Source organism: Rhinolophus sinicus, chromosome 3, assembly GCF_057876585.1.
Source record: "Rhinolophus sinicus isolate RSI-liver-muscle chromosome 3, RSI-T2T, whole genome shotgun sequence".
NCBI classification, from domain to species: domain Eukaryota; kingdom Metazoa; phylum Chordata; class Mammalia; order Chiroptera; family Rhinolophidae; genus Rhinolophus; species Rhinolophus sinicus.
In genome coordinates, this window is record NC_142503.1 from 128,370,216 (window position 1) to 128,393,546 (window position 23,331).

Sequence of the window (23,331 nt, forward strand, 5' to 3'; positions counted from 1 at the left end):
GTAGGACTTTGTCTTTCACCTGAAGGATGATACATACTTGTATGAATGTTCATCTAAAGGTGGGAGTGTTAAGCAATCGACATGACCCAGAGACATTCCATCGGGAAATCATGAGCTCGGCCCCATACACCAAGTCCTTGTTGCTTAATCGCAGTCTAGAATTTTATTGATTAGTTAACCAAATTTAGCGAATTGTCAAAAGGGGCTCGTTCACTGGATTGAGAAAAAATGATGGGAAAGGTGAGGAAGTGAAAGGAAGGTGAGAGAGGTGGGGAAGTGGGTAGTTGAGAGCGGGGCTGCCAGGATCCTGGTGGGAAGGAGTCGGGGTCGGGGGTCGGGCGGCCCTCAGGGGGCCCCCAGGGGCCCGCGCCTCGGGCGCCGCGCGTGTGCTCGCGGGCGGGGCGCCCCGCGGCCGCCAGTGGCCAATCCGGGCGGGCGTCCGGGGAGGGGCGGGGCTTGCCGGCTCGGGCTCCGCGAGTCCTCCTTTTTGCACACACACGAATACAAAGAGCCATACGACCTTCGGGTATCCTTTTTCCATTTTTTTCCCCTCCTTAATCTTGTGTGTGTGTTCAAAATTTTTAAAAATAGAGATCTGTGGCAGTGCTGGGGTGAGGAAACTGTTGCTAAGAGGAATTTGCGCTTTCCCCCATTTCTTTTTCTCTCTCTCTTCCTCTTTCTTTTTCCTGGTCAAGGTTTTAAATATACCAAGAAGTTGAGAAGCAGGATGGCCGTGTACAACTGTTTCCAGCCAAATTTATAGATATTTTTTTTTCTTTTTGCTATCACATTATAAGAACTGGTAAATTTTTATGGTCGAGGGATTTAAAAATTTTAGCCGCTTGGGAAGTATAGATTTCTTTTTTTAAGCGGGCTGAAGGGATACTGTAAATTTCTGCCACTGGCAACGTCGAAGGAAGCGGAGATTTAAGACTCCCTCACAAAGCTGTTTGCGTGCGTTTTACACACCCTCACTCAGAACCAAAACCAAGTGGCTTGAATGTGGCAATTGTCCAAGGCCAATAGGTTAAAATGTTTGTCTATTATAATTGTGACACTCATTTCCCTGGGGAGGGGGGGTCAAAGCCCTTTTTACAGTGTGTCTTACACACATTTTCATGAGAAGTTGTGTGTGTGTGTGTGTGTGTGTGTCATGAAGCAAATAATTTCGTAAAGATTTATCATGGGGTTTTGTGCTTTGTGTATATGTACAGTATGTGTATATGTGCCATATCAGATTTTGTTTTCAAAAGTGATTACCTTTGATTTCATGTGTGCAAAGTAGCCCCTAGGATGTGAATTTATTTCTGTTGTGTTCACAAATGTGATCATAACAGGGTTTTGTGTGCAAATTCGACTTTAGAGGAAAACCTATACTTAGCATACTCAGGCACTTTCATTCTGTGTGTATTTATTTTTCTGCTCCTCTTCTAAAGGATCAGGTTGGTGAATAATTAATTGCCAAGGAGTATACAGTCAATGTGGAAATGAGGGTAGGCAATTTATTGAATCTGTGGTTCAAAGCCTTTTTTAGAGACTGTTTTAGCCTAAGTGGTTTTGCTTTTTATTGTCTCTCGTTCTTAAATGTACAGCTGTGTATATTTTGGCCTTTATGTGTGGTTTGGTTAGTGTGTTCACGAAGCAAGTTCTCTCTTGGCTTTTTGACAAAATTGTCGTTTATAGGTTGGGATTTGTTTGAAAAGCTCCACAGCTGGCAAAGTATCAGGAAAATAATCCAGTTAAATCCTATTCTCAAAAACTGTTCATGGTGGTCAGTGGTGAGAGGGAAGGGCCAGAGGAGGTGAAGGCAAATAATAAATAGGGATAAGAAATGCATTTTTGTTATGTTGCATTTTTGTAATGAAAAACCTTCTGCGCATGTCTCAGAGTTACAGTGTAAAGTATATGAATTAGAGGACAAGTTTAGAGCAGAGTCTCCAGTTATAAGAGTTGTATTCACTTCCTTCTGTTAGAGAACCACTGTCTCCTATTAGGAGTCATACAGAAAATATATTCAAATCTGTGTTCACAGATTAGAGTGAAAACATTGGAGTATATAAGGGTTGAGGGAGAAACTGGAATGTCACAGTGTAGTAGCAACCAGGAGATGAAAAAATGATCTATTGTAGAGTTCAAATTTAATTACAACAAAACCTGTACACGATGATGATAATACATTTCCATTCTTCACCTAGCATCCTAGTTTTCAAGCAGTATTTGAGATACCTAAATAATACTGCGATAAAATTATTTGTACAGATCTTGAAGTCCCTTATAATGAAAGTGGCCCTGTGTGGTTTCTCTGCGTTTCTTACCTAGACTGAATGTATTTTTACTTCCTAACAATGTAAGTCAGATCAGTGCTTAAATACTGTCTCAAATGTGGATCATTCCACAAATTAAGACCTGAGCATATCTTTGAAATCTAGTCAGATTCTAGTGACCTTTGTGATGATGGCAGTGTTAGGAATTTTTAATGGAGGTTTTACCCTTTATAATTCTTTCCCGCATCACTGCAGGTCATCACATACACTTTTTGCCTCACTTTTTAGCTTCTTAGAAAAGGAAGAACTCTTTCTAGAGTGGAACACAACCCAAGCCCCTGACAGCCTAAGCTGTTTGATTTTTGTTAGGATCCTAGGCTCATATCCAATGTCCTTGCTTTGAGTTTTCTTTCTTTGTAAGAAACAGAATTCCTCCCACGAATAGATCGTTGGTTTGGACTTCCTACCAAAGCAAAACAAAGCTAAATTTCGTTGATTTTGCTTGGGAATCCGCGAGGCCCCCAGAAATGAAAACTTCTTTGAACTATGGGGAACTGCCACTTTGCTAGTGATACTTGAAAGATCTGTAACGAAGGCTCGCGGGAACGAAAAGCCTTTCACCATCAAAAGTATGAAACCGATGTGTGGCCACTGTATTTATAATCTTGTACACGCAACTTTGTAAAGAGCAGAGAACAAAAGCGAGTAAACACAACAACAACAAAAAAGTTAAAGATGGCGCCTGACGGCCTTGAAAAAGCCTCGTAGTCGTATCCCTCCCTGAGGAGGCCCCTCCCCTCCCTGCCTCGTTGAGTGACTGTGTGTTGCAGCCAATAGCGTCCCTGGATCTGCTCCCTCTCCCCCCAATAGTCTAACCGCCACAATGACGGGGAGCCAGAGGAAAAGTGGGGCGGTGCCTCCCCGCGTGCGCGCGCTGGCCGGGTACACGGGCAGACGCCGCTGTCTCTTGGCTGACTGAGCGCTCGACTCGGTATTGCTGAGTCAGCCGGCTGGGCTGCGCTGGGCACACGCGGTGGAACACCCACCCATGGGGCTGCCAGAGCGGGACGGCCGCGGAAACTCCCGCGCCGTCCTCAGCCCGAGTCTGCAGAGGTTTAATGGCCACGTAGTCTACCCACCAGTGACCCAACGGGTCCCTGACCGCGCCTCGGGTCGCTCTGCTGACCGCCACTGCCTCCGAAATCATCCCTTTCCCCGGGACTCCCAGGGCATGCTCTACGATTGGGTCCAGGGGTGGGTCGTTCTTTTCCCTGTGGCCTCGGAGGCAGTACCCGAGCTCAGTTTCCCCTGCGTCGCTGCGGTCGTCCTGCCTGTAGCTGAATCACACTGTCTTCGGAAATGGCTCTGCAGTCCCTGGTGCCCACCTTGTCATCTTTGGCTAATATTTAATCAACTAACATTTACCGAAGGCTTTCTGGGCACATGATAAAGTTTTAGGAGCTAGTTTTTAAGTTTTCAATTTCTCCAGAAATACGGGGAGAATCCTTTAAACGTCAGGCACATTTATATGAAAAGCTTAAATCAGAAATTTTTATTTTACCAAGTTGCATTTTAGCAAATGTAGACAAAGACTGCTACGCTGGGTTAAAAATTCTTGTACCACTATACAAGTATACTTGGAATTTTTTGAATAAGGTGGAATCCTTTTCATACTACCTCTTTCTGCTCTCTGGGTCCACATCTGTCTTTTTTACCCCTAATAATGAGATCTTAGATTTTCTATGCAGATCATTAGATTGCCAGTCTTTCAGAATGTAGGAAAATAGTACTTTATATTTGCTTACCTGCTCTTGTGTGATAAAGAGCTCATATCTGATACAGGTTTTGAGAGGACCTTTTAACACAGGGAGCTATTTTGCACCTTCAAATGAAGGAGCAGGGTTGACCATAGCAAGAACTTTAAGTGGCCATTTTCCTTTTTTATTTCTTAAAATGAAGATTATGGTATGAATTGCTATGCTTTCAGTAATCACATTTAAGGAAGTTGATTGTTAGCATGACCCTGAATGAGTCAAGTGTTCGTTATAAAAACACATCATCTGATTGATACCATATCATCAGATCTCTTAAATAGTGAGAAAACTTATTTTTCATAGTTTGGAGGTGAACTCAGTCATGCAGAAAATTCAAACTCAGAATGGGTAGAAAGCAAGCAAGGGAGCTTCCAAGAGTTTGATATATTTAGTTTTAACAAAAATACATGTGACTGGGAGGAAAGGGATAGTTAAGATTATGGACTCACCCTGAACTGTCTGTCTAAAGAAGATGAGTTTTCTTTCCTTATCTAAATATTTGTGAAGAAAATACCAAAATTATTGAAAAGTACATTTTGTAGGCTTCCTTTCACCTGTATTAGACCAATACTGAAATGAACCCCAAACATATATTTTATGCAAACTTAAGTTTGATAGCTGCTGTCACTTTGTATTGGCAACTCATCGTAAGACTGAAGATCTTTTCCTGAACTCTCAAGTCTAAAAACTGATAGCATTTTGCCAAAGCCATGTGTATTATTCTATGGTGGTCAATCTTAGTTTATTCCTATTTTTTTTTCATGAACAAAAATATGAACTCGGTTTTTAAAATAAATTAGCAATCTGGAAATTGGCAAAAGTTGACAGTATCGATGTTTGATAATGTTATAGGTACTACCTGGTTAATGTCCTACAGTTAACCATTGCTTTGCCAAACATTCCATGGATTGCTTCATGGGTTATTGAATTAAAGTTATACATTTTGAGAAGTAAGACATAAGAACAAAGTTTAGGCGTGTTAATAATGTGACAGGGTTAAATGGGCTTGAGAACCTTAAGCTACTGATGGAAAAAAGCAGGGATAATTATGTTAGGTCTGGAGTGTTATGAAAGAACTGAACAGGTTGTAACAACAGATAGTGGAGCAGTGCCCATAATAAAGTTCTGTTATCAATTGGAATTATTCGCACTGAGGAAAATCTATCTCCAAAGTAAAAAGAATGTCTCTGTAGTATACAACTTTGTCTTCCTCTCTCCACCTCAACAAATCTTTGCCCCTGCATTCATGTTTTCTTCCTTGCAGTCTCACGGAAGAGCTCGCCTTCCTTCTCACATTGGGATGATCCTTGTTAGAAGAAAACTTAAATCCTTTTCTAATATTTTAATTCTTTACTTTTTCAGGGGCCTTTGTCTTTCTGATTTAAAATATACTGAAGCTCTAGAGCCCCTTCTGACTTCTTTCCTATTTTCTCTCCTTCATAACTGAACTCTAGAAAACTTGACTTCGTCTCTTGCTTCCATTTTCTCTCCATCAATTCCTCTTTTATCTACTGCATGGTATTACTTTCACTACCAAAAAAAAAAACACCTCTCTAGTCATTGCCAATGACCATCACAGACAAATTTCTTTTCATCTTTTTAAACCATTCTCCTGCACTTGTCACCATTGATTAGATCCACTTTCTTGACATTCTCTCTTCTTTGGCTTTTAAAACTGTTTTTCTCCCACTTCATATTCTTCTCTTTTAATGAAGCCTCTTCCGTGGACTGGCTTGAAGTGCTGTCCTTGGCCTTTGCATTTTGCACTTTATATTTACCCCTTGGTGAACTCATTCCCTCTCTCAGTTTCAACTACAACCCTCCTGCTAAAGATTCCAAATCTGCATTCCAGCTCTGACCTTCCTCTTGGTTTTGTTTTTCAGCTTTAATCAGAATGTTTTTCAGTATATTTCATTTAAAGAAGTTGCCATCAGTTGAAATTTAGTATGTTAAACAAATGCCTATCTTCTCTTACATGCTCCTCTCAACTTCCTCATTTCTATTATGTTAGTGGTACCATCTTCTGACCCTCAGGCTTATAATCTTGAAGTTGTCTTTAATATCTCTATCCCCCATATTTATTAGGTAAAGAAATATATTATCAGTTCTTCCTTCAGGATGTTGAGCCTTTATACCCACAGCCCTCATCTCATCAACTCACTCCTGGATTACTTAAACAGTCTCCTAATCTCTTACCTGCTCCACTTTTAGGTCTCTAAAAGGGGTTAGCAAACTACAGCCCATAGGCTAAATCTGGCCTGCCACCTGTTTTTGTATGGCCCATGAGCTAAGAATGATTTATATTTTTAATGTAAATATTAAATGTAATATTTTGTGATATTTTCATGTCTGTAAATAAAGTTTTATTGGAACACCTATGCTCATTTGTTTATGTGGGGTCCATGGCTGCTTTGTGTTACAATGGCAGAGTTGCGTAGTTGTAACAGAAACAACATGGCCTGCAAAACCTAAATTGTTTACTGTCTGGTCCTTTACAGAAAAAGGTTTGCCAACCCCTAAGAGTTTCCTTAACTGGGTTTTCAAAGTGGTTTGAAACTTGGTTTCCTTGCCTTTCCATATAAGCCCATTTGCTCTGACCTCTCACATGTACCCTATTAATTCCTGTAATGTTTGATTTTTGTCTCATTTATCATGTCTTCTTACCATCCTACCAGTTCATTCTGTACATTGCTCAAAGCTCAATTGTAAGTTTTCCTTCTGTAAGAACTCTTTCTCATATGATTTCATTCTGTTGATATTTCCTTATTTTGAACTACTCTGCAAGTTTTTAGTCTGTACCATATTTTTAGGCACTCGTGTATATTTTGCTTTGTTCTTTAGACATTCCTATTTTCACATAAACTGTAAGTTCCTTGCATATAGGGACTTTGTCTTCCCTTCCTTTGAGTACATAAAGGTGACGGTCCATTGTAGTGACTCATCCTTTAGCATGGCATTACTCATTATTTAGCATGGTATAATTTTTAGAAACACTTTTTTTTTAACTTGTTCACCTTTTGTACTGAGGATATATGTAGCTCATGAAATTAGTGTTTTGTTTTGTTTTTAATCACTATCCAGCATTTAAGTTATCTCATGAGTAAATATTATAATGTAAAATATTCCTTTATTACCTGCTGACCCAATTTCTTTCCTTGTACTTTCATTTCAATGTCTTAGAGTTTACTGGGAAACTATAGCAGGGAGCAGGGAAATTAAGTCAGCAATAATATTTATAGGAACCAAAAAAGAGTTATTCGAATTCCCATTGTGCTACAGTGCACTGTACTTAATTCAAGAAAACACCTATTTGTTGCCTTGAATGTGACATTCTAAAATGGGCATAGTATGTTAATGCACAAAGTAGAAAAGCAGAAAGAAATTGAGGAACAAAGAGAATTCACAATAGAATTTTATATTTAGCATTAAAAACTAGCAGAGTTGAATATTATTCTTAGTCCAAAGCCAGGTTGTGATAGTAAATACATTGCAAATACTCTCTTTTCTTAATTACCTTTCTAATTTGTATCACAAGATTTTGTACCTATAAATGTATCTTTGTAGACTTGAATTTATTGTTTCTTAGAAATTTGACACTAAATTTAGGGGAAAATCCCCCAAATTTCATTTCAAGCCGTCACATTATTTTTAAAGATTAGGAACTCAAGATGGGTGTCCAGGATGGAAACACAAAGCTTTCAGGAATAATCATAATATAGCGGAGCGATGACCATGTGCCAGCACTCTGTAGATGTCTTACATTTATTACCTATAATCTTAACAAGAACACCTGGGCTCAGAAAAGTAATTTGCCCGAGTTCACACAACTCTTAGGTGGTGCAGCCAGACGAGGAACCCTCCCCCCCCTTTTTTTTTTTTTACTTCCACTTCAGTGCTGTTTTGGAAAGATGACCTACCTAGAAAAGACCCTGTGAGGGGATGGGAAGGGCTGGAGGCAGGCACCATGCAGGGAGGGGTAAAGGCCTCTTGCAAGAAAGAGTAAGTTTTGCTTTGTTTTAAGGAGGGCGCAGTTCAGAGTGGCCCAGATGGGGGATCGAACTGGCAACCTTGGTGTTTTTAGCACCACGCTCTAACCAACTGAGCTAACAGGCCACCCAATAGTAAGTTTTGAGGGTAAGAGTGTAGCAGTCATCAGTTTGGTGCCAGAAAATGCCCCACCCAGTGTCTCAACCTGATGCATCTTCATTTCTAATTTTACAAATACTGAACCCAACTGGCAAGCATTTGTATGTTATCGTCTGCATAACTTTCTTTTTCTCACAACACTCATGTTTCAGATTAAACTCTGCATGATTGTTGGTTAAAAAGATTGAAAACCCTGCAGGAGCAGTATAAGCCCTTATTTATGAAGGAAAAGGATATATAAATGATTCATTCATTAATTGACATAGGAATCACTTAGTGCTTTCCTTTAACCTTTAGTTTTAATTTGGCTTTAACCTTTAGTTTTAGGTTTAGTTGTGCCTTCCAGTGACTCTAATGACAGAGAAGCTGTAAATGGATTTGAGTTAAAATCTTGCAAGAAGTGAATATCTGGCACAATAAAGCATTTCTCAATATAAAGGGTAGAAAGAGCAAATTAAAGACTATTCTTTAATAACCAAATGTAATGAAAATGCATTGTCAGATTTACATTTTAGTACCTCAGAGGCACTGATATTGCCTGTTTCTGAAATGAGATTGCTGATTCAAAAAAAAAAAAGAAAAGAAAAAAACCAAAATCTCAATATAGAGAAATTTTTCTTCACCTCCTCCTCTCCTTTTAATTGTGATATTATAATTTACAGGGTAAGAGAGAAATGTGTCTCTCGAGGAAATTGTAAACATACTTAAGATTTTGTCACTTAGGGAGCTTCAGGCAGAAGGATTCTTTTTTCTGTAATCAAGTATCATTTAGAAAATGACAGTATGAAGTTCCTTGGAGTGTTCTCAGTGGTACAAATCAACCTTCCCACGCCTTTTCTCTCTCTCTCTCTCTCTTCTGGAGTAGTTTAGTTGCTTAACTACAGTGATTCAAAAGAGAGGCAGTTTGGTTTATCATTGATATTCAGGTTTCTCCTTTTCTACAGGCTGGTCTTGTGGGCAGAGTGGCAGTACTTAGCTATTTAGTCATTCCTGTTGAGCTCTGTCTCCGTTAAGGAGCATGGGAAGTGGAGATGAGGGGCCCCCGAGATGATCTGTCTGTGCTATGGGCTGGAGGGTTCAGAACAGCTAGTTTCCTTTGCAGAGGTGCAGACCCAGGTGTATAGCTGTGCAGCCCTGGGTTATCGCAGCTCAAGTCTCTGATCCTGCTTTTCCCTTCATTTCACTACCCCATCCCCAAAGCATTAATTATATAATGATGTGAAGTCGGTGACATTGAGGGCTGCAGTGATTGGTGTATTTATTTAGGAGTCTTACTCTGAATGTATATGTCTAAAAATTACAGAGATGATAGAATCATGATTCTTTAAGTTAAACACAGCAAAAAGTGGTATCAGTTCAAAAAAGAAATAAACCCTAGGTTGAAAATAGATAACTGGAGTCTGCTGTCTTCCTCCGACCTTGAAAAAGATATATAACTTCTCTGCATGGCTTTTCTCTGGACCTGGTGTAATATGTGTTTCTCAGAGCTGCCCTATGGATGAGATAACCTACATGAAGTGTTCTGAGCTCCTTGAGGAATGAGGCCAAAGCAATAAAATGCAATGCTGTTATTATAGCAAAGAGAGTGAAGAGGAGAAGACAGAGCTACATTTTCTTCCTTAATCTTCTAATCTTTCCAGATCCCAGTGGGTCCTTTTGAGTCCCCTCTCCGGTTCCTTAGGCTGGAATGGTAGGGGGTTCCATGCTTGGGTGCAGGAAGAATGCCTTCTACCCTCTGAAACTGTGTTCATCGGGAAGGCTTTTGTAGGCACCACCCTTTCAGTAAGGGGTGAATATGACACCCAGTGTTTTGTGCTAGGGGAGCACAGGCTCTGCAGACAGAAGAAGGCATCTATCTGTCTCCTGCAGGCCGAGGAGAGGCCGCCATGGACCGCGTACTCCTGCACGGCTTGCCTGCTCCTCCACAGAACGCACCGCCTGGTGCCCAGGCCCCTGTGATCTCCCTCCATGAGAAAGACAAGTGAATCCAAACAGGCCAGTGCTTCCTACCAGACTCGGGAAGTCCAGTCACCTGGAGACACCGTTTGGAGCGGTCCAGCAGTGTGAGCGTGGTTGTGCCTGCTTTCGTCAGCCATGTCCTTCAGTGCCACCATTCTCTTCTCCCCTCCCAGTGGCAGTGAAGCCAGATGCTGCTGCTGCGCCTGTAAGAGCGAGACTGGTGGGGTCAGCACAGGCTCCCAGGGCGGGAATCCTCCTCCCGGCACGCCCATCACAGTGACGGGACATGGCCTGGCTGTTCAGAGCTCAGAGCAGCTCCTGCATGTTATCTACCAGCGCGTGGATAAGGCAGTGGGTCTGGCTGAGGCTGCTCTGGGTCTCGCCAGAGCCAACAACGAATTGTTAAAACGTCTGCAGGAGGAAGTAGGTGAGCTGAGGCAAGGGCAACTGTCCACCCCTGATGAAGATGGGGACAGCCGGGCACATGGTTCCCCACCCGAGGAGCCTGGGCCTCTCAAAGAGAGTCCTGGAGAAGCCTGCAAGGCTGTGTCTGCCATGGAAGAGGAGTGTGACAGCATGGGCAGTGGCGTGCAAGTGGTGATCGAGGAGCTGCGGCAGCTGGGAGCAGCCTCGGCGATGGGGCCTGGGCCTTTGGCCTTCCCAGCCCCTCAGAGAGATGGGCGGCTCCCGGGCTGTGCCCTGGCAGCCAGCGAGGGGGCCCCAATGCTCAACCCCGTGAGTATGGCTGCAGAGCAGGACATGAGTGGTTTTGCTCCTTACTGCTTTCCTAGCCTTTCTCTTTCTCTATTATTTATTTATTTATTTATTTATTTATTTTTGGGCCATCCTTAAGCCGTTCTTATGGTTGTATTTGTGATAAAACAGAAGAGTACCAAGCTTCCTTTGCCTTCACAGACAGTCCGCACTCCTGTCTCCCTGAACCATGGCCTCTTTGGCAGGAGGGCATTTCTGGTGTGTGTGGTGATGGCGGTGTCCTTCCCTCCTTCTCGGTTGCTGTGTGGCACCTTCTCCTCCACAGCTGTTTCAGCTGCTCCATGCGCTCTGCCTCTCCTGGCCAGAATGCCCGCTGTGCACAGACGGCTCATTCATATTTTATCACGGGCCCTCTGCCTGCCAAGAGGAATTCAGTACAGAGCGATGGGAATGAGAGAGAGGCAGAGGTGGGGAGAGAGATAGAGAGAAGGAAAAAGTGAGAGGGAAAGCACAAAGATAGTAGAAAACAGGGTAGGGAGGGAAAGAGGCAGGTGGAAATGAAGGGTTGAGGAAGGAGAAAAAGTGAAAAAGGAGCATAGAAGAAGGTAAATCTAAATGGGGACAAAGAGAGAGAGAGTCTGAGGTAGGTGGGAGGAAGGTAGAGGAAAGGAAATAAAATGAGGAAAAGAAATGGGCAACTGAGAGTTAACAGTAAGAGAACAACACGTAGGGAGGAGGGAGGCAAGCAAGCATATTTGTGAGCAGGAAAAGACATAGAAGTACATCGTGCTATTTCAGTTTCTTTATTGCTCAGGGCCACATGAGCAGGCAGACCCTGGCTGGGTAGAGTAGAAACTGCAGAATGTCACACATGGAAGTATGAAAAGGAGATGGAGCAACTACAGAGATCACAGAGATGGGAAAATAACAGATGTGTTGCCACTTGAGAGACAGTGGGAGGTCTGTCAACTCGCCTCCACCAGGTTCTTCCTCTGCTCTCTCCCTTTTCCTCCTCCCCCCACAACAAGGTATAGACACCCACTGAAGAGTAGAGGAGCAGAACACACAGGGTGGATGGGAGGCTGCAACTTGCAGTCCATCTGCTGGATCTGAGAAAGGAATGTGTGAACTCCCCTGTCCCCTTCCAGTGTCACCCTGGAACTGGTCAGTGCTCCCGGAAGGCCTAGCTACGTGGGTGGGTTATGGCCATGACTGCTCTCCCCAGTCTGTGCCTGGCCAGGACTATCAGTGGTTTTGGGCTGCCGGAGGAGGAATTGGGAAGGTGCGAGGCGGCAGGAGGCAGTGCCCGGAGCTGTAGTTCTTTCAGGCAGGGAAGGCTTCCAAGCCGACAGGATCAGGATGGAATTAGATTTCCCAGTGCGGAAAGCAGCTCACAGGTCTATAAATCTCAGCCTCCTCCCCCACTTCTTTCTGTGTTTCCCCCCCACACACACACTTTTCACTGTTTTGTTTTCTTGGCTGCAGAAATCCCCCCTCCTTTCTTGTTCCTTCTCTCTCCCTCCCTCCTTCTTTTCCCTGCCTTGTCTGTCCTTGAGCGAGGGCACAGGCAGGCAAGTAGATGGCAGGGCAGTGACAGTCGGATATGGCCAGGGCAGGATCAAGGTGAAGACACAGGCTAGCCCCGCAAAGGGAATGTGGGTGGTTGGGGGGGGTCAGTGTAACCTCTCTAGAGATTGCTGACTGTATCTCTTCCTTTTTTCTCTGATTTCTCCTCTTTATTATTGCTACCAATTTTATTTCCTTGCTCCTTCTCTTGCTTGGTTTTCCTTTCTTCTCATCACTTCCTCCCCCATCCCTTTTAGACAAAACACTTACCTAGCTACAGTTCTTATATCCAAGAGCAAATCATAAATGACCCCTCGCAAATAGTGTCAGAAACATGCCTTATCCTTGTAATCAGTCCTATGGTAACCATCCAACATGAGCGGCCCTGTACACACAGAAATATTTGCCCAACACTCTCATAGGAGTTGCAGAGGAACAAGCCATTGACTGTGAAAGACTGTGCTAGGTTCCCCCCTGCTTTCCACTCTCTGTTCATTATCCTTGGCCAAAGATTGATGGTTGACCGGGTTCCCCTAAGCCTGGCTGGCTAATAGGCTATTTTTTTTTATGTTCTTAGCTGGTGGATGATTATGTGGCCTCTGAGGGTGCAGTACAGCGGGTGCTGGTCCCTGCTTATGCCAAGCAGCTCTCACCAGCCACACAACTGGCTATCCAGCGGGCAACCTCAGAGACAGGGCCAGAAAATGGAAGCAAGCTGCCACCGCCCCGCCCCGAGGACATGCTCAGTGCTGCTGCGCTGGAAGGTGCCTTGGAAGAGTCAGGCCCTGGGGGAACTGGGGAGCTGAGACGCGCTCTAGGGTTTACTGCTTCCCCGTGCAGGACCAAAGGGAGTGGGCAGAAGAACTCCAGGCGCAAGCGGGATCTGGTCCTCTCTGTGAGTGAGCTCAATTTCTATGAATTTTTCTACAGTCTGGAAAGATAAGTGAAGAGTGAAGTGTGGGTTGACTTTAAACTTCCCATATTGAATGAATGGTATCGTGAATCTTACTGGAGTGGGAGGGGCAAGAAGGAGATTGTTCCGTAGCTCTAGGGATGGGCAGGCCCTCTGTTATCAATGGAACTTTTTGGGGGTTTTTCCAGATAGGTTGATACCTTCCATTTAAGAGGAGGGCATTGTATCACATCTCCCAAAGATATAATAATTCTCTTGGGAAGATCTTTAAGCGACTGAGCAGTTTGACCACCGAAGGGTAGCACTGGAAACTGCCTGCAAATTACTGGTGTTTAGGGTAAGTGACAAGGGGCCCCTTGGGCAGAAAGGCCAGGGTGTCCTGAGGTAGTCCCAAACCCCAAAGATGCAGAGGGCCACTAGACACTTAGCTCAGTTATAAAAGTTTGTGGATTCTAGTGAGTCTAACAGCTCTTGGCAGGGAAGGTACAGGCCTGCACCAGTGCTGTCTGGAGCCTTGGTGTGGGTTAAGCCCTAGGAACGTTGCTTAACATCCTACAGTGCACGGAAAAGCCCCTACAGTTATTGGCCTAAAATGTCAGTAGTGCCAGTGAGAAACCCTGTTCTTGGGTGACCACAGCCCTTGGGACAACTCTGTGACCCCCAAAACATCTTTCTGATAGCCATTGGGATGTTCTTTAGCCATATAATGTTCAGCTTTCCATTGTCTGGATGATGGCTGATGATATAACTTGAGAGTTCTTGTTAGGAGTGGTCACCACTCAAATCCAACTGAAATCTTACCACAGTATATTGCCCATTTCTTCTAGCCTTAGCAAAGATTGAAAATATTTATACCTCCTTTATTTATATTATTTCTTTTTCCTTTTTCTAAGAGATCCTACTCTTACTCTCCCTTTCATTTGGTTTGTTTTTACATTGAGTGATTCTTTTTTCCCAAGGAAGAAGACACCATTTATAATCAGTATCAACTGGTTTCTAACCCTCATTTCAAATTTTGCTTGTATTCAAGGGTATCTCACTTATCAAGAGCAGGGAATGGGTTTAGTTTCTTTGCCATGGATTTCTGGCCCAAGAGGTCCATCCTTGCTGCCAGTGATAAAAATGGAGGCATTTACCTAGAAAAGAATTTCAAGGGATTTCCTAAAACTTCATGGTGTTTAAATTTAAGTTATGAATAAATGTGTGATAATTCTAATTTGCATAAAGTCAGGATTTTTCTATCCCTCCCATTCCTCTCCTGCCTACTGCCTCCAATAAGAGGTCTAGTGTTAAGGCCTGGCTTCTTCCTTCCCTGTGGAGAGCTTGGTGGAACTGCAGGCCTTCTGGGAGGACAGTATGCTCACTCAACTACTTGAGGGGCAGCCGGATGGCTCAGTTGGTTAGAGCCCGAGCTCTGAACAACAGGGTTGCCAGTTCGATTCCCACATGGGCCAGTGAGCTGCGCCCTCCACAACTAGACTGAAGACAATGAGCTGCTGCTGAGCTTCCGGAGGGGTAGCCGGATGGCCCAGTTGGTTAGAGTGCGAGCTCTCAACAACAAGGTTGTTGGTTCAATTCCCACATGGGATGTTGGGCTGTGCCCCCTGAAACTAAAGATTGAAAACGGCAACTGGACTTGGAGCTGAGCTGCGCCCTCCATGACTAGATTGAAGGATAACTTGGAGCTGAGGGGCCCTGGAGAAACACACTGTTCCCCAATATTCCCCAATAAAATTTTTTTAAAAAGTACTTGAAAAGGATCTAGGGTACCAGTCAGAGGATCTAGGGTACCCGTCACAGAGGAAGAGGAAGGTTTAAAATGTCCTTGTGCCAGACTGGGTTTAGAGGGAGAGGGGTAGTTGAAGCTCATCACTCTTCAACCTTTAGTTCTGGGGAGGAATCAGAGAGGCATCTCTCCAGTCTGCTGAGGCTGCTGTGGATTGCTGCTAGGGATCCAAAAGGACCAAACCAGAACTCTTAATTCCTTGGAACGCTGCAGATCCCAGCCACCCCTTGGGGAAATATATTTATTTTTAGCTCACTCAGGAGGTAGATGAGCCTGCAGCCTTTACAGTCTTAACATTTATTATTGTCTAGAGTATTTTCCCTTTCCACTTCAAGCCTGGTTTGATTTTTATCAGCTCATCTCTTCCAAGCCACTTGAATTTGAAGCTATGCAACGCCTTTTTTTTTTCTTTTGCAACTCTTTCAAATTCTTTCTGAAACATTCACACATCCCCCTGTGATTCCTTAAGTTTGGATTTCTAATAGACAAAATAACAAATATAAAGCTAGTATAATCGTCTTTTTTATAGAGTGGAGACCCTAGCCATGAAGAGTTAACAGTAATTTCCTAAATTGATACAGTCAGTCAGCTATAGAAGTAGAAGGGTAAAATGGGACATTTCTGAATGTGACGCTGAAGTCTTGAGATCAGGACATGAGTCTATCAACTTGGGACTGGGTAACTTCTATTGACTGTGGGAGCTTGGGATGAAAAAATAATCAGAAACAACAGAATTAAATTTAATAGGAAGAAATGTTAAATCCTGCATTAAAAAAAAGTTGCAGAATAGTGGAGATAGTAATCCATGTGAAAAATGAACTCGAGTTGCTTACAGGCTCACTATGAATGAATCCTATGACACTGTGAGCAGGGATGGGGTTGCTAAGAAAGGTAATACCAGCTTGGGTTTCATTCCTGGAAGTGTAGAGTTCCACTCGGGAAAACAATGCTCCTTTTGGCCAGACCTCAACTGATGAGTTAGATTCCGTTCCAGGTGCCACGTTGTAAGAGGGACACTGGCAAACCAGAGAGCCTCATAGCTTCATGAGGAGTCTATCTGGGAACTCTGTCACGAGGAATGGCTGAAGGACATGTGGGTATTTAGACTGGATAAGAGAAGACTTTGGGAGTACATGAAAGCTATCTTTAAATATTTCAAGTGCTGTTATGAGCAAAACAATAAGTTTTTGGAACAACTAAGGCAGAGCTTTTTAACTACTGGACATATCCAACAATAGAATAAGCTGACTCAAAAACTCATGAGAACCAATCATTAAAGGTGTATAAGCTAAGTTGAAAGACAGCTTGTTTAATGATGTGAAAGGGAGGTTGGACGATAGTGTCTCCAAGGTCCTTTCTATTTCACATTTCTGTTATTTTAGATTTGTGTTTTTCAGACCATGGTGTGTATACCCCTAGGATTTGTGTTATTATACAAAGGGATATACCTGGGGCATTTTCATGGGTCGTCAATTTTATTAAAGGATTTTGGATGACTTTTTTTTTTTAAAATAGATTTTGACACTGTCTTCTTGGGCATATAGAGGAAATAGGCAACTTTAAGCCAACTAAGGCTTCACTCTTCAGGATATTTGAGCTTAACCACAAAAGGAGAATGAGTATTTGATGGAAGGGGAAGGAATCATTTATTTATTTGTTTGTTTATTTATTTTTATTAGTTTCAGGTGTACAAAACAATGTAATAGTTAGACATTTATACCCTTCACAAAATGATAACCCCTTTTCCCCAATCTACTATCCCTTTGACATTGTATATAGTTGTGACAATTCCTGGAAGACATTTTTATATTAAAAGAAATACAGATATACCCTGAAGAAATTTTTAAAATTTGCAAGAGGAGGGGGCTTCAAGAAATATCCACTTGCAATAGTCCTGGTATATATTCGCTCTCCCCTTACTATTGGAAATATGTTTGTGGAAATGTTTGAGACCTTCTACGCTAGTGATCATATTCCCCAGGAGCAGAAGTAAAACTAGGGATGATCTTGGAGTCTTCACACAAATTAAATGAAAAGGGGAGAAAAACGCCCCATTAGCAATGCTAACTTGGATAGGCTCTCTGGCTAAGAAAGGGCATTGACAGAAATGGTACCCAAACTATGGGAAGGATTCAGGCAGAGAACCCTATAGGGGACAATACCTGTGGACTAGAGGAGGGTTTCATCATATCCATTCCTAGCTTGATTCTGTGTTTGTTTTTCCCCCTAGAAATTGGTCCACAATGTGCATAACCACATCACCAATGACAAGAGATTCAATGGGTCTGAAAGGTATGATCCTCTTGAGAAGAGACACAAGGTACTCTGCCAAGGCGAGGGAGGGAGAGGGAGCTGCTCTAACATAACAATGAGGCTAAGGCTTTGATCACACCATTGCCCCTTGTATCCTACCTTAGCCCATGGAGAAATTTACACAAGTTCATTAGTGCTGGGAATCTCTTACCTGTCTAGTTTTTAAAATGCTGACCGCCGTATGTATTCTCTTCTCTTTGTGGCAGTATCAAGTCCTCTTGGAATATTTCAGTCGTGAAGTTCCTTCTGGAAAAGCTTAAGCAGGAGCTGGTGACCAGTCCCCACAATTACACTGATAAGGAACTGAAAGGTGAGAAAAACTGAGTTAACTCCCATCTCATCGTTTCTACACCCCGTTTCCGGTCAGAGGAGAAGAGGCATAATGGAGATGATTTGCGTGGTTTTGAAAATAGTGGATTAAAAACAAAAATGTTGGCAATTCTTCTCACCTACAATATTCATAAGATTGTCTCTAATTGCCTTTTTATTCCCTTACTCAGTCTGAAATCAAAATGGGAGAAAGAGAGCTAGAACACCATCACGCATGATGTATATGCAGGGCCTGAATCTTAGGTGTTATGAAAAGGAGATCAGAATCCGGGCCTGCCCTTTTGTCCCTAAGTATTACATCCTGGGCTTTCTACTTTCCTTGCTCTTCTGTTATTTATCTGTAGCTAACCCTGAAGCACTAAGAAAGCTAATGCGGAAGAGAGCCATGGTCATGATTCGTAGAGGTGGCACACTTGACCCCTGTCTGAGTCAGGAGGGCTCCTAGGAGTCCTCACTGGTTGTGTTAACCACAAAACAGACCAACCAAGGGATGAGAAGCAACTTGCTTAATACTCCCTGGCAAATCAGGCGCAGAACCACAATGGGCCCGGCAGGTCTGTCCACCCCCAGTCCTGGGAGTACCACCACCTCCCACGGGACCCTGTCAGACCCAGTCCTGAGCAGAGGCCTGACGCCTCACCGCTATCCGTGGGAATGCTGCCACCTCTGGCAGGCAGGGCAGCAGTCCCTAGGCTCACGGGCTGGAGCCCCGCATCCCTGCCTACGGCCTGTCACCATCAACATGGCCTTGTGAGGCTCAGGCTCGTGCTCTGTTGTTAATGACCAGGGACTGTCACTGTGGATGCCAAAATGGCATAACTGAGATAAGGTGAATACGTGACAAAGCCAACATTTTACCAAAAAAAGAAAAAGAAAAAAAACAGAAAGCTTCCACTGAAAAGCACTTGTAATCTGCTAGCAGTAGAGTAGAATTGGGGGTAAGTTTAATTGGGGGCAGAGGGGAGGGAGTCACAGAAGCACTGGCATTCTCTTTTCCTAGTGGGAAACATGGGAAGAGTTAGTGTTGGAGATGGAAGTGGCCAGGGAGAGCTAAACCAAAGACAAGTGAATAGATGCTGACGGGTGATGGGTATTCCAAGGAAACCCATCATCTAAATAGTGATTCTCACCCTCCCATGAAGTAGTATTAGGGCAGAACAAAGGGCTGAGGACCACTGCTCTTTGCTCCCTCCCTTCTCCCTTCCCACCAGGAGCCTGTGTAGCCTACTTCCTTACTAAGAGGCGCGAGTACCGCAACTCCCTGAACCCCTTTAAAGGCCTGAAGGAAAAAGAGGAGAAGAAACTTCGAAGTCGCAGATACCGGGTAGGTTTCTAGGCCTTCCTTTCAAGATGCTAAACCAAACCCTAATAAGTCACCGTGGCAAAGGTCAGAGGTCGTGGCATCTGAGAATAGAGTTGAGAGCCAGGACTATAGTAGGCAGATAGAGGAGGGGGGTAAGCCAGTTCTAAGATTTGACTTCGGGGTTGGGTTCTCTCAGGCATGGATTTTACACAGCCCTCCTTTCATCCAAACCCTCTCCCCAAACCTAATCCGTAGTGTGTTTCTCTTCCTAATCTCTGTCCTGTGCTCCTACCATAGCTTTTTGCCAACCGATCCAGTATCATGAGGCATTTCGGACCTGAGGACCAGCACCTGTGGAAGGATGTGACAGAAGAGCTGATGTCAGATGAAGAGGACAGTCTTAATGAACCAGGTGTCTGGGTGGCCCGGCCTCCCCGTTTCCGGGCCCAGCGCCTCACAGAGCTCTGCTACCATCTGGATGCCAACTCTAAGCATGGCACTAAAGCCAACCGTGTGTATGGGCCTCCCTCAGACCGATTACCGTCTGCTGAGGCCCAGCTCCTTCCACCAGAACTTTATAATCCTAATTTCCAAGAAGAGGAAGATGAGGGAGGTGATGACAATGGACCTGTCTCCCCATCTTTTGACCAACCCCACAAAACCTGCTGTCCTGACTTGAACTCATTCATTGAAATCAAGGTGGAAAAGGATGAGTGAAATCTACAACCAAGAGTGACTCTGGCTTCTGCCACTCCCCATGTCCCAGGAATGGGTGGCTATGGGGCTTCCCAGAATAATGAGATGTCCTCGCAGTCTGAGAAAGCAAGTCTGCCTCTCAATTCTTAACACAGTCCCTATTGGAAGTGAAAGCTGGAAGCTCTGGTGGGATAAAAGGATTTATCTGGAAAGGGGACCCCCCACCCCCAACACACCCATTGTGAATGGCAAGCCAGAAAATGCTTATTTCTAAGCATAAACAGTGCCTCGGAAGAGCCTGGGATGAGAAAAGGAGGAGGATGGGTCTAAGAAACATGAGGCCTTCTTGACATATGCCTGGGTCTCTGAGTTTTGTTTTTTATTTGTGTTTTTGTTTGTTTGTTTTTTCAGGTTTCATGCAAAGCTCTGGGGAAGCAGCCCTGGTTGTACTTTCTGCTTTTCAGTGACTTGCTCTGCAGTAGCAGCAGCACTGGACCAGTCCAGGGTAATACTGCCACCTGGTGGGCAGTTTCAGCCATGGGCTCGCTCCTTACGAGCAGAATAGGGGCTCCATCCCTGTTTGGGAATTAAGATGTAATAGGTATTTATTGAATTATATAAAGCAGACTTTATTATTCCCATCCTACACATGAGGAAAGTAAGGCTTAAAGAGTTCTCATGTGTCACTGGCACCTGCTCTGTGACTGTGTGAGAAAGTAATATGCAGGGTTTTGTAGCTATTTCTTAGTCCTGTCAGCCAAGCTGTATTTTAAGGAAGGGGTGATGTGTGTGGGTGTGTGCGCGTGCACACACACACACACATACACACACACTAGCATACAAAACGTGTGCATTTTGAATAGATTGAGAAGTAAAAATGGATTTCTATTCAGTCATTCATATAACAAACATTGATTGCTTACTAGGTGTAAGGCTTCTCAGAGTGGTGTTTAAACTGTTTCCTGAAAGATGGGGAGGAATTAACCAGAAGGAAAGGGGAGGCCAGGAGAGTGTTCCAAACATAGGCAACAGAAAGTACTAGAGAGCACAGATAAGGTGCAATTTTACTGCATAACAATTTGGGGAGGGGATGCTTAGCGAAGAGGCTGGAGAGGTAGAGGCCTTGTAAAATATCTTAAAGAGTATAGACTTCAGTTCAAGGGCAGTGAGAAATCACTGAAACGTTTTAAGGAGGGAAACAAGATGATCAGTTTTGTATTTTAGACGAATCACTTGACCTCAGGGTATGAGATGGATTGGAGGGAGAAAGCCTCCACAGCGAGACTTTTGTAGTGGTTCAGGAGAGAAAAGGTGGTGGCCTGACAGACACAGTGGTGATGAAAGGAGCGCAAATATGAAAGATATTTACAAAGCAAAATTGATAGGACTTGGTTAGATTTGAGGTTTAGGGAGAACATAAGGTTGATGTTCAGGTTTGTGGCTTAAGCAGCTGAGTGGTTAATGGTACCATGTACTCGGAATGCTGGAGGAGCCAGTTTTGGGAGGCAGGGAAGGTGAGGTCAGTTTAGGGTGCTGCATGCCTTTGAGACAACCAAGTGGAGATGCTAGTAGTCAGCTGAATTTTTTAAGTCCAAGAAAGTCTGGGCCAGAGATACAGATTTGGGAGTCATCTGGATATACGCGTATATAGTAGACCTTAAAGTCTTGGGGATGGAAAATAGGGCCTTTGAAACTCCTGGCTCCAGTTCAGACTACAGACTGGTTACCCCGAGGTCCTGAGCACGACTGCAGCATGTCTTCAGTACACGCTTCTCCCCGCTTCACTCGTGTCCACTTCATGATCCCCCGAAAACACAGTTGTTGATCCCAACTGTGCTCATTGTACCACCACCAATTCCTGGATGGATGGGCCTCCTTTAATGGTTTCTCATCTTTTCATAAGATTTACTCTCCCATCCTCACCTCAAAGGAGCAAAGCTTCCAAATATTAGAGGCTGTGTGGACATTTTGGATGTAAATAATTGGAAGGAAGAATCCATGTCTCCTTCTCCAACTGGAGACAGCAAAGGAGAGAGAGCCTTGTGGTTAATTCTGAAGATGTCACTCATAAAAGCTCTGGATGCAATCTGATAGCTCGCCTGTTACTACTAATGCTTTCAGTCCTCCCTGCTTCCAGTCTGATACTAAACTCTCCTCTGGATCAGAGAAAAGCTGTAGGCCTGACCAGGGAAACAGAGAGGCTGATTCTCAGGAGAGATGAGGCCAGGGAAACAATGCAGCTAGGACAAAGAAGCCAAATAGTTCGTGCCAAATTAATTTCCCAAAAGATATTAACCTCCCTTCCTTCCCCATTCCCTAAGGCTACACTAAGATTATAAAGGTGTTCAAAATGTTGAGATGAAAATCATATGCATGATTTGTCTCATCTACATACAAAGGAGTCATTTACCTTCTCCATTTTACTTCCTCCGTCCCTTGCCCCTTGTGTGCTCGCCTGGGCAAAATCAGCTGGCTGGTGTGTAGGTAGGTATGCTCAACGTCAGCCTCGGTTTCGTCTTTTCCTTATCCTTGATCCTTCCAGTATGGCCTCTTTTCCTTTTCCATCCTGGTCATTTTCACTAGCTATCTCCTCTAAATGACATTTCTTTTCTTCCTCTTAATACTTACTCTTATCACCAATCTCCTGTGGGCCAACCAAGAAAGAGGCATTCGCTAGCCCTAAAACCAGGCCTTCTATCCCCCGTTATCTGAAATATTTCCTAAAAATCTCATTTTCCAACACCAGGGGGTGTCTATCCCTCTACCTGTCCTAACCTGAAGGTAGAGATGAGTCCCAAACCTTGTCCTCCTTTTACATAGACACTAAAGCTCCTTCCCTCCCGAAATAGAGCTTTGAGTTCAGAAAGTGGTGTCTTTTTGTTGCAATTTATCTCTCATTCTCTCTGGACTTGCACAGATGTCTTTTTCTTAGTCTATTCACCCTTCGGTCTCAGCACCACCCACCATCCCCTTTGCTCCGGCTCTCCGTTTCGCTGTCTTCCACCACCTCTCTATCAGGACTGCTCCGCCTTTCTGGACTCTACGCACGCGGCATTAAAACTCTTTACGTATCTACCTTTCTTCTTCTTCCTGTCTTCCTCTTTATGGATCGCTCCCTGTCTCACTACTTCTGCGTTAGTCTCTCTCCATCTCTCCCAGTCTCCACACTAAGAACAAAGTCACGGTGTTTGCGCACAACATGCCTAGCGTCGTCCCCGTGCCGACCGCGACCTTCCACGGTGCCCCTCCGCGCATTCCAACTGCAAACAAAGAGTCCCCCCCCCAAAAAAAAACTTTCCTGTCCCAATTCTTGAGTGACGTAGTAGCCGCTGCCCAAACTTGCCCTCCTCTCTTCAGTCGGTGGATCTCCACCTCCAGGACAGTTAGCACCAGCTCCCGCCGCCCCCTTCAGCGAACCAGAGATCCCTGCGCAGACACCCTCGTTCCTCTCGCAGCCGGCGCTCCGCCTCTCCGGGAAAGTAGATCCGGCCAGGCAGACAAAAGTTTGGGAGAGGAGTTTGGTCGGT

General features: G+C 44.0%; 1 protein-coding gene across 4 annotated transcripts; it reads left to right on the top strand.

The window, feature by feature from the left end:
* The first annotated feature begins 451 nt into the window (after positions 1–451).
* Positions 452–20,158, top strand: C3H14orf93 (chromosome 3 C14orf93 homolog). Of its 4 annotated transcripts, none has more exons than XM_088797041.1 (7): positions 452–526; positions 10,094–10,918; positions 13,041–13,358; positions 17,393–17,454; positions 17,682–17,785; positions 19,017–19,129; positions 19,406–20,158. In XM_088797041.1, exons 2-7 carry the CDS (start codon positions 10,319–10,321, stop codon positions 19,823–19,825), a joined length of 1,617 nt encoding a protein of 538 aa, XP_088653167.1. In that variant the 5' UTR covers positions 452–526; positions 10,094–10,318; the 3' UTR covers positions 19,826–20,158. The 4 variants fall into 4 exon arrangements, with proteins under 4 accessions (XP_088653167.1, XP_088653168.1, XP_088653165.1 ...); XM_088797039.1 differs by having other exon boundaries at positions 454–526; positions 9,865–10,918; XM_088797040.1 differs by having other exon boundaries at positions 459–526; positions 10,044–10,918.
* Positions 20,159–23,331: the final 3,173 nt, after the last annotated feature.